This window comes from Chrysochloris asiatica, unplaced genomic scaffold, assembly GCF_000296735.1.
Source record: "Chrysochloris asiatica unplaced genomic scaffold, ChrAsi1.0 scaffold00031, whole genome shotgun sequence".
Classification (NCBI taxonomy): domain Eukaryota; kingdom Metazoa; phylum Chordata; class Mammalia; order Afrosoricida; family Chrysochloridae; genus Chrysochloris; species Chrysochloris asiatica.
This window is the reverse complement of record NW_006408549.1, coordinates 20,303,934-20,316,012: the sequence shown is the minus strand read 5'-3', so window position 1 is coordinate 20,316,012 and position 12,079 is coordinate 20,303,934. Positions and strand designations below refer to the sequence as shown.

General features: G+C 38.5%; 1 protein-coding gene across 1 annotated transcript in view; it reads left to right on the top strand.

The window, feature by feature from the left end:
* The window catches only part of WWP1 (WW domain containing E3 ubiquitin protein ligase 1), a 118,514-nt gene that overhangs the window by 84,871 nt on the left and 21,564 nt on the right, over nt 1–12,079 (top strand). The window contains exon 19 of the mRNA XM_006859263.1: nt 8,738–8,858. Coding sequence (XP_006859325.1) covers nt 8,738–8,858 — 121 coding nt within the window. The remainder of the gene's footprint in view (nt 1–8,737; nt 8,859–12,079) is intronic.

Sequence of the window (12,079 nt, the reverse complement as noted above, 5' to 3'; positions counted from 1 at the left end):
TTGTATATTGCCTGCCCTATCACACATTAACATGCCATGAATAATTGTCTCCCCCACAACCCTGCCCCCTTAACTATCATAGAATGTTTAATTTAGCAAGATGATGTTTCACAACAGTGATTTCATACAGTGTTTGTCCTTTTGTGATTGATTAATTTCACTCAACATAATGTCTTCTGGCTTCATCCATGTTGTGTGTTGTGAGGTGTTTTGCAGATTCATCCTTATTTTTCAGTGTTGCATAGTATTCCACTGTGTGTATGTACCAAAGTTTTTAACCACTCTTCTGTTAATGGACATTTAAACTGTCTCTATCTTTGTGCTGTTTGAATACTTCTGTAATGGACATGGGTGTGCATTTAGCTCTTTGGGTCACAGCTCTTATTTCTTGAGGATATACATTAGGTAAGGTGTAGAGTCGGAGAAAAAGAGGAAGACCCCCAGTGAGATGGATTGGCAAAGTGGCAGCATCAATGGGCTCAAGCATGGCAACAGTAGTGAGGTTGGCCCAGAATCAGGCAATGTTTCATTCTGCTGTGGATAAGGGCGCTATGAGTCGGTACCAGCTCGATGGTACTTAACACCAACAACAATGTATTAGGTAGAGGGATTGATGGGTTATATGGTATTTCTGTTTCCAGCCTTTTGAGAAAATGTCATATCATTTTCCTGAGTGGTTGCACTATTTTGCGGTCCCACCAGCAGTGTTGAGGGATTCCAGTCTCCTCACACCCTAGCCATAATTTGGCATTTTCTGTTTCCTTTTTTAAATTTTGCCATTAATGCTGGAGGAAGAATATAACTTATTATTGTTTTGATTGGCATCTCTCCAATGCTAGTGATCATGAGCATTTCTTCCTATGTTTATTGGCCTCCTAAATAACTTCTTTGGTGAAGTGTTGGTTCATGTCTTCTGCCCATTTTTTAATTGAATTATTTGTCTTTTTTTTTTCAGGAGTTGAAGTGTTCTATAAATTTTATAGAGTAGTTCTTTGCCTGATATGTCATTGCCAAACATTTTTTCCTAGTCTGAGGGTTCTCTTTTTATTCTTGGTGAAGTGCTTTGTTGCACATCAGTGTCTAATTTTTAGGAGGTACCAGTTATTCATTTTGTCTGCTATTTGGGTATTTTCAGTTGTGTTTTGATAGTGTATTTATGTCATGTAGCAGAGTCCCTAAATCGGTCCTTATTTTTTCATTGGTGATCTTTATAATTCTAGGTTTTACCTTTAGGCCTTTAATCCATGTTGAGTTCTTTTTTTTTTTTATGTTGTATTGTGAATTACGTGATAGTTTACATGGGAGATACATTCACTTTACATTCATCCTATTGTTTATCATTTCATTGCCATGATTACATTCCCCTCCATGCATCATCAAACAACCAAAGGGTATACCCTGTAAGCCTGTCCCACCCAGTGGTTATCAGCACACAGCCCCTCTCTCTCTCTGGGTCTAAGAGACCCCAGCCGCTCCATCTCTCCACATCATTGTCTCTGCTCTCGTGTCTGGTGTCACTGTTTCTCTGGGTACGGCCCCGTACTCTGCTCTTCTACCTTAATGGTCCCAGGGACCTCTGCTCCTGGACTTCAAAGTCAACCACTGCCCTCTTTTTATTACAAAACGTCTACCTTTACATTGTCAACCCTCACAGACCGGATAGCAACTGTTCACTGTTTTACCCCATGAGTCCTATCCCCATCTCTTTTCATCAGACAGTTTGTATACTACTCAGTGGAGATTCTACCTTCCTCTGTGCTCTCTGGATCTAGGCTCCCTCTCGAAAGACTGTAAGCCAGTCACTTCTTGCCTTTGTAGACCCCCCATTTTGGGTAGCCAATGTCCAGGTTGCCCATCCCTTGTCCACTCTGCATATGGAGGAGGTGGGAATGATCTTCGCCGTAAATATTTGTTCCCTCTTTTGAGCTACTGCATCCATAGGTGTAGGTCAAGTTCATCAAATTGTATCATATTACTCTTTTTTACCCATCTTATTTCTTCTTTTAGTTGAACTCTGATCATCCAGTCATTGAAGCCAGGTCTAAGTGGGCATTATCTGCAAGTGTGGGTGTTCTTGGGCATATGCCCTCTCTTCTTATCAGCTGGACACTTCACTCTCCACTCTAGTTCTCTGTGGCTATGTCACTGACTCTGGGCCCAATAGTCCCCACTCTCCTTTTTATCTGTTGTAAGTAAAAGGTGTTTTAGGCCACATCCTAGGAAAATTTCCTTACAATTTGTGCACATTTTGTTTAGTGACATTACTTGTAATTCCCTCAAAGTAACAGCACTCTTCCCCCTGCTTCCCTGGGTTCTTCATTTCCATTTCCCGTCCTATGCTGGGGCAGATCTTGATGTTTTATTCTCAAATGGTTGATTGTGCTGAGAAGCACATTGCTCACAAGTATGATTCTTCGCTTCGTAAGCATGTCTGTTGTTTAACTGATAGTTGATCCCTCGAAGTGAGTTTAGTTCTAGGTTTGAGGGGTGTCTAATAGCCATAGTCTCAGGTATTCCACCTGTCTATCAGGTTAATAACTCTGATCTTTTTTATGATTTTGAATTTTATTGTACATTTATCTCCTGTCCAGGACCTTGTATTGTGATCCTAATAAGGGTGGTTGGAAGTGTTAGCTGGGCACCATCTAGTTCTTCTCATCTCAGACTTTTGGAGGCTGTGGTTTGCGTGGTTCATTTGTCCTTTGGACTATTTCCTTGAGTCTATGATTTTCTTCAATTTTTGCTCTAGATGAGAAGCATCTTAGCTGCTCCCAAACTGACCTTGGTTGTTGCTCTCCAAAGAAAGACAGTTGTCTTTGAAGACTGTGCTATGCCAGTTGATCTAGCTGTCCCCTGAGGCTATTGTCCTAAGAGCTCAAGACCAGTGACTTAGTCTTTAAAGGTATTTCTTTATACCAAGGAAGTTATCATACTTTGCTTCCTGTATTCTCTACTACATACCTGGATATATTTGCAGTACATACACGTACACATGTAGAAATATCCTTTGCTAATGTATAGTATGTATGTACACACACACATGAGTGTGAGTCAAAAATTATCCACAGTCGCTTATATTAAAACACCCATTCACATCCATAGTGATGACAACATTGAGCGTGCATGTAAAATGATTCTCCGAACTGAAAGAGTGACAGTGAATTATGTAGCAAATCATTTGCAAGTCAGCCATGGCTGTGCTGCTGTATTCCTTGACAGACTTGGGTTTCGAAAAGTTTGTGCGATATGAGTACCAAAGCAACTCAAAGAAGAGTATAAACAGAAACATTTGGACATTTGCAAACAAAATTTGGACCGATACTCAAAGGAAAGTAAGAGTTTCTTTTAAAAAATTCATTACTGGTGTTGGGACACGGATTCATCACTACAAGCCTGAGAGTGTAAACAGCAGAGTATGGAATGGAAACATCCTCAATCGCCAACCAAGAAGAAGTTCAAAGATCAACCATCAGCTGGAATTTGATGCTTACAGTTTTCTGGGATTCTCAAGGCCCAGTATTGGAACACTATCAGGAAAAAGGTTCAGCAATCAGCAGTGCATGATACAGTGAGGTGCTCACTGAAGAGCCAAAGCCTAAACTTGAGATTAAACACAAAAGACTGCTATCCAAGAGCATTGTGATCTTGCATGATGATGTATACATCTACACACCCCAGCCCACACTGTTGACACTCTGCAAAAACTTCATTTTGAGGTATTAAACTGTCCTCCCTGTAGCTCCATGGGATTTTCACCACTTTGGTCCCCTGAAAGCAGCCATTGCAGGATGAAGATTCTCCTCTGATGAAGAAGTAAAGACAGCAGTGTATTTGTGGCTCACAGCGCAGTCTAAACATTTTTTAATAAGGAAATACAAAAGTTTGTTGACAGATGGAAAAGCAAGGAGATTGTGTTGAAAAATGATATATTTGTCCTTTCTAAAAGTTGATTGAAATAAATTGTACAACCAGAGTGCAGGTAATTTTGATTCACCCTCATATGTAGAAGTATCTTTTGCCAAAATGGAGTCCTGGTGTGGTGCTGTAGATTCATGAACTGAACTGCAAAGTCGGCTTGAACCACAAGGTTGGCAGTTCAAGCTCACCAGCTGCTCCTCAGAAATCCTGCACAGGGTTGCTATGGGTCGGAACCAACTCAAAGACTCTTAATAACAGCAGCAGCAGTATGCATATATATACACATGTGTCAGAACTGACTCCATGATACTTAAAAACATAGGAGTCCTGGTGTGGCCCTGTGAGTTACCGCGCTGGACTGCAAGGTCGCTGCTTTGAACTGCTACAGTTCAAGCTCACCAGCCACTCCTCGGAAACCCTACACAGGACCACTATGAGTGGGTACTGACTCAACAGCACGTAGCAACAATGGTATGTATATATTCTCATGGAAAGGAGACCTGGTAGAATAGTGGGGTATGAGTTGGACTGGTAACTGCAAGGTCAGTAGTTCAATTCTACCAGCTTCTCTGCTGGAGAAAGATGAGGCCTTCTGCTCCTATTCAGGGTCACTATGAGTCAGAACCAACTCAGCAATACCCAACCACCGCCATATTCTCAAAGATGTACTTCTACATAGCATTCTACATCTGTTCACCTTTCGTTATCTATGTTACTGTTTATTTACTGTTATTGCAGGATCATGTATGTAGTAGTATTAACCACTGTTCCCTTTTATTCTTGTGCCCCTCCCAGTGTCTTCCTTTGCCTTGGTCATTTCATGCTGACCCCCTTATTGTATACTACTTTCCCCTTCACCCAAGTTAATACATGTCTACTATTCTAGTTACTAATCTTCCTTCCTCCCTAACGGCTTCCTACCCCCAGTCCTTAGTAACCATCAAAGAATGTTTCTGTGTGTAAACCTTGTCTTGACTTTTTAAAGTAGTGGTCCTGTACAATATCTGTCCTTTTGTGATTGGAATACTGCCCTCAGCATAGTGTCCTCCAAGTTCACCCATGTTAAAAGAAGTTTCAGGTTTGCTAATTATTTAATGTTGCATAATACTCTATTATGTGTATGTACCTTAGTTTATCCATTTATCTAAAATTGGGCACTTAGGTTATTTCCATTTTTTATTATTGTGTAGTGCTGTGATGAATACGCATGTGCATGTATTTATTCTTGTCACAAGTGTTACTTCTCTAGAATATATAGCTAGTAGTAAAATTGCTGGATAATACGGTATCGCTATTTCTAATTTTTAAGGAAGCATTATACTATTTTCCACATTGGGTGTACCATTTCATAGTCTCACCAGAAATGCATGAGAGTTCTAATCTTTCTACACTGTCACCAACATTTGTTGTTTACTATTTCTTTATCATTTCTAGGGTAAAATGATGTATCATTCCAACAATAATTCTTAATAGAATTGTTTTGTGAAACAACTTAAGGTTATTTTAAATGCTGTCAATGGTCTCAGATGTTGAAAGCAGTTTAAATAAAGTTTTATCACATAAGCCCGGTAGTGTAGTGGATTACAAGATGGGCTGCTAACTGCAAGGTCCATAGTTCAAATCGACCAGTCCCTCAGCAGGAACAAGATGATGCTTTCTGCTCCTGTTAAGACTTACAGCCTCGGAAACCCTATACAGAGTTGCTATGAGTTGGAACTGACTCCACGGCACACAACCACCACCACCAAGATTTATATTAGTTTCTTAATTTGGACCTTGTACTATATGTTAAGGTAGACACTATTTTTTAGAATCTTAAAATAAGTCCTCAGTGAATCTGTGAGTAAATAAATAGTGGAAATCTGTGTGAGTATTATAGAAATCCAAATTGGAAAAGGAGCTATTGATTGTGCTGAGAGCAGTCACAGTTGATCATAGGTGGCATTAGTTAAGTCATAAAAACAAGGACTTGCTTGATAAAGGGAGGGCTTTCCAGGAGGGAAAACAGCAGTAGTACAGGAACTGAGGCACTAAATGTCTTAGTTTATCCTGTGATTTTATAAATACGAGGGAGTTTCAAATAGTTCATGGAAAAATCCCAGTAAAATGCATGGTTTCATGAACCTTCTGAAGCTCCTCAGACAATGTGGGAAGCATCTTAGATGGCTGCTCCCAAACTTTTAAGACCCCAGTCACTATTAAGCAAAGAAAGACAGTCGTCTTTGTGAACTGTGTTATGCCTGCTGATGTAGGTGTCCCCTGAGACTATGCTCCTATGTGAATTAATGGCTAGGAAGGATCTAGAATGGTTGCCACATTATACTTAATCCAAGGAGAGAGACTACATATTGTTTTAACGGACCTGAATTTTTGTTCTAAATTTTAAAGAATTGTCAAAACAAATTAAAACTTAAATTGATCAGAATTGATTTTGGAAAGGTATTTCTGACATTTGTGGGGGTAACAGATTGAAAGAGGCACGGTGGTAGTGAAAAGTGGGAACAAGAATCTCCAGGTTAGAAGACCAATTAAGAAATGCTCCACAGGATTTTTCACTGGTTAGTTTGTTGGAAGTGGGTTGTCTTCTTTTAAAGTATGTAATAGTATCCTCCTTTTTAGTTGTAGTGCCTTGCTTTTGGGTTCACAAATAAGTCCTCAGTTAATCTGTGAATAAATAAGTAATAGAAAGTTTTGTGAATGTGTAAAGTAATGCAGAGAAGTACATTAACCTTTGTACCACCCCGGACTCCCAGTAGGGAGAGTTATTAAAGGTCTGTAACAGGAGTCCTGGTGTGGTGCTGTGGGCTAATGCATCAGACTGCAAAGTCATTTAAACTGCAAGGTCGTTGGTTCAAGCTTACCAGCTGCTCCTTGAAAACCCTATACAGGGTCTCTATGGGTCAGAATTGACTCGAGTGTACTTAACAACAACAACAAGGAAAAGGAATTAGAGATAAAAATGAGAAAATGGATTTTTGGGAAAGCTACAGGGAAGGGAATGGTCCAGATCCAATGACTTGTTGGACATTGTGCCACAAATTGATTCCAACTCACGGTGATCCCATGTTGTAGAGTAAGTACTTCGCAATAGGATTCTCAAGGCTCTGACCTCTCAGAAGCAGATCACCAGTACTGTCCTCCAAATATGCCCTTTGGAGATGTAAATTTTATATATGCCTGAGTGAGTGTGTCTATTTGTTTGTTTTTAAAAAGCTAAACTGGATAGAGAGAAATGCTGTTAACTGATGGTTTATGGAGGGGATTGTAATCATTGTAATGAAACAAGGTGTATGATTTGTTGAATGTGAAACTGATGATATGCCCTGTAAACTTTCACTCAATCCACAATAAAAACCTTAAATTAAAAAAAAAAAAAAAAAAACGTTGCCTCTGGGTGGGTTCAGACCACCAACCTTTCAGCTAGCAGTTAAGCACTTAACCATTTGCATCACCCAGAGACTACCAGGGAAAGACTAGTAAATGAAATACTTGATGACTGAAGTTTCTGTATCAGTTATCCAAGAAAAGATGACCTATAAATACTTTAATCTTGACAAGGAAGCAAAATTTGGAGATTTAAGAATGATTAGCTTCTATATGATAATTAAAACTTTAGTAGTTGATAATAACCATCCTTGGAGAGTGTATAGCTAGAAGAGAAGGCAGTGATCTAAGTGACAGAAACATTTGCTGATTACTGTGAAAACAGTGGAGGAGTCTCTAATACTAAATCAGGAATAGTAGTATGAATATTGCTGGGCCAGGGAGAGTTAGGAGTGCTGTTGTCTGACTCTAAAGGAAGTTCATGTTGGCTGAGAACTGAAGGAGGGGTTCAGGTTTGGCAAATAGAAGTTCTTCGGGAACATTTTTGGGAAAGGTTTTTCCATTTTTATTTTTAGGAAAGAATGATCTGAGCACCTTGTGGGCTAATGGAAATAAAAGTTCAAGTGGTGGAAGGTATGGGACAAAGGCTGGCGGGACAGAAGAAGTGTTACAGATGGGGGAGTCATGGATCAGCTAGCTTTTAATTACCTGGTAGTCTGACTTTCCATCAAGTGTGTACTATACTTCCAGATCGGTCTTCTTTCAGAAACTCCTCACAAAGGTTATGTGTCACTAACAGGCTGTATTCTTTAATTCTACTTCTTTATACTGTTTCCCTTCTCTACACCTGCTTTTTCATTCTCCTCCAAATGTTTCTTCTGAGGAGTCATCAGTCATTCTATTCTGGTTAGCAACTTTTCATGTTCTCCAGTAAACCAGCAGGTAAGGAACCATTTCTGCACCTTGACACGGTCTCAAACAGAGACACCATCAACTTTACAAGCTCATAACCTATAGACATGTTATCATTGTTTTCCTGGTCTGCACAGCTGTAAGAATGCTCAGATTTCCCTTGGCAAACTGCTAGAGGGGAGAGCCTGTTAAATGACTGTTGGTATTCTCATCCTGTGTCATTGTACAGTATTTGGAATTATTTTCTAGGTATGAACAAGCAATAATTAGTGCTGGATTTTAGCTGTCTTACCATCAAGTAGGAGCTACTCCTCAGAATGCTATACAGTGTAACTATTGAGTCGGAATCAACTCAACCACACTTAACAACAACAACCAGCAAGTGAAGACCCCTATCAGTTTTCAAAAGCATTTTAAATAGCTACTGATTTCCTTTGAAGAAGTAGGTGTTACTGCTAAAATTACATGCATACGTGTGTGTCTCGATAGGGTATATTTACAAAAAGAATGACTATCATAACTCTTTGACATTTCTAAACTTTCAGAGAAAATGATCAATTTTAAATACCTTCTTTATTTTCAGTCTAATGACAGAATGGCGTTTTTCTCGTGGAGTACAAGAACAGACCAAAGCTTTTCTTGATGGTTTTAATGAAGTTGTTCCCCTTCAATGGCTGCAGTACTTTGATGAAAAAGAATTGGAGGTTAGGCTCTTTTATTATGCTGTTGTTCAGGGGGGAAGGGGTGGGTTTTTGTGCTTTTTTCAGAATTATATTCACACATTTTTAAATCAAGTGGCACAATCTTGAACTGTCTCATTCAATCAGATGTTTAGATGATATTAAAATTCTAGCACTAATTCTAGTCTTGATTAAGTTCTCTAAGTCACGTTGGCATCATGGGCACAAAATCATCAGTCATTGCCAACTGTTAGGGTTCATTACGAGTGAGTGAGACCTTATTGAGGTAATATGATTCTGAGAATGTTCTGAAATCCCAGTTCAGTTGTCAGTTGCCTCAAAGATCAGCATTTTTATTTGGACTTGTTAGGAGTTCTGGTGTGGCAATGTGTGTTAATGCGCTGGACTGCAAAGTCAGTTTGAATCACAAGACCAACGGTTCAAGCTCACCAACCACTCCTCAGGAACCCTATACAGGGTCACTATGGGTTGGAACTGACTCATCGGCACTTAACATCAACAACAACAGGAATACATCGAGAATCCTTTGGGTATTCTTTTTCCTCATAAATGAGAACATAAGCAGGACATTAGATTAGTTCTTGACATTGCCTCTTGGCCCCCTTTGGGTGCAATATTTCCACGTTAGTCATTTGGTTTATTCATTTAATCAAATATGTAATAGAAAGAAGTAATATTTAAAATTGCATATAGTAATATTCTTATGTAGAAATTTGCCTTCTGGCAACTCTGACCAAAAAGTATTCTGAACCTTGCATGCAGCCTCTCCCTAAATATGGTTAATATCTCTTCAGTAGCTTGTTTATACAAATTAGCAAAAACACATTAGAAGAATAGTTTTGCAATGTATCGAATATTTTCCTCCTGAGATTTGAAGCAGGCTAAAAATGTGAATTTGCAATAATTCTTTTCATACCAGAAGCCCATAAGCTACTGCTGTAAGGTTTTTTAAAAAAATGGCACAGGGAGGGGGCAGAAAACACCTAGACTGGAAAGATAGACCATTTTTATTCTTATATGACAACATGACTGGCAGAAAACTCAGAAATCTATCCAAAAACTACTAAAAATAGTTTAAGAAGACTGAGGTTGCAGGGTACAAGGTCAAATAATAAAAAATCATTGTATTTCTATATCTTAGAAAAACTTGAAATTTTTAAGTACCTTTGCTAAAGCATCAGAAAACAAGTATAGCAAAAGACATGTAAGACGATGCTACTAAAAATACTGCTCAGAACAAAGAAGAGCTCTGAATATATGTAGAGGTCAATTTGAACTGCAAGGTCAGCAGTTCAAACTCACCAGCTGCTCCTCAGAAACCCAATACAAGGTCTCTCTGAGTCGGAACCAACTCCACAGCACTTAACAACAACATACCGTGCTCTGGATTGGAAGCCCTGGTATGGTGCTGTAGGATAAACACTGGTGGACAACAAGGTTGCTTTGAAGCGCAAGGTGGAGGTTTAAATGCACCAGCTTCTCCTTGGAAACTCCATACAGGGTCACTATGAGTCAGAACCAACAACAATGGATTGGAAGACTCAGTATTGTTAAAGATGTCAGTTTTCTTCAGTACTTCCCAAATAGTTTCAACATGATGTCAATCAACGACCCAGTAAATTTTTTATAGAAATTGGCAAACTGATATAATTTTTTCTTAACAAACAAAAAAAGTTTCTAGAATAACTACTTTGTCAAAAGAACAAATTTGAAGGCTCTACACTACCTAATTTCAAGACTTATTATAAAGCCATAGTAATTAAGATAGTGTGGTATTTGTGAAAAGACAGACAAATATATCAGTGTAATAGAAGTAAGTCCAGAAATCATACCTACATTTGTTGTAGTTAAGTGCTGTCACTATCAATTGATTTTTAACAAAGGTGTTAAGATTTCACTGGGGAAAAGTAAAGTCTTTTCAACCAGTGGTGCTGGACAGCAGCCTTATGGAGGAAAATGAACCTTGATAAACAGACAGAGAAAGAAAAAGGAAGAAAATAAATTGCAATAATAGTGTTCAGAATACGAGGGAACTTCAGAAAGTTCATGAGAAATCCATTCAGTCCTCTCAGATACTCTAAAAAAAATTTTAAAAAATCCTATAAATAGAAACTGTATTTTTTAAAAATGGGCAGAGATGTGAATAAACATTTCACAAAAGAAAATATACTGATAGCAAATAAGCACATGAAAAGATACTCAACAGCATTAGTCACTGGGGAAATGCCAATTAAAACTAAATGAGGTAACCACTTTGGGATAGTACTGGTCATTTCTTATCAATTTAAACTTTAAGACTTAACAGTTGTCATTTTTAGGTATGAGGGGGCTTTAAACAATTCATGGAAAAATTGAATTAAAAGATAATTGGAAGTTTTCCCATTAACTTTTTTAAGCGCCCAAAAGAAATGAGAGCATTTGGTCACACAAAGACTTACCCATTAATGTTTGCAACAAATTTAATTATAAAAACCAAAAATTGGAAGTAGCCTAAATCAACAAATAAATGGGTAAAAAAGTTGTGTATTCATATACTGGACTACTACTTAGCCACATGAAAGAACAAACTACTGTTAAATGCAACACCATGGATGAATCTCAAAAACAGGCGTAGTGGGGGAAACAGAAAAGTGTGTGCACTCATGCATACATGTGCATGGTGTGAGTGGCAGTGTAAGTGCTGTCAAGCCAGTTCTGACTCAGAACTGTGTTAGTGACTTAGTATATAGCATTTCCAAGGAGTGGGTGGTGAGTTTGAATCACCAACCATATGGTTACCAGTCCAGTACTTATCCTACACCACCACTTGTACACAGATACATATACTAAGTCCAAAAGTATTGCTACAAAATCGAAGCCATTTTTATTAAAAACACCAGAATGTAAAGTTTTGGTTTCTTGATAAATCCTTTTAGGTCTTACACACTTCTGGAGGCAGTCTTTCCATCTCTCTAACCTTTCCCCCAAAGGATTCTGTGCTCTTTGATTTATGTCACATCAAAATGGCAGTTTGACCATCCTTGAAGAACTCAAATCATAGTCCTTTGAAATGTTCTAAGTTGTAAGATGAAGGGGCAAGATCAGGGCTCGTTGGATTTCTCAAGGAAATTCTCATAGGACAACCTTTGCCACCCTTGAAGACTAAGCAGCTGTATTGTTATGATTAGAAAAAACAATTATTCAATGCAACTTTCCTGCTCTGTTCTCAATGATGTGGGTTTTGG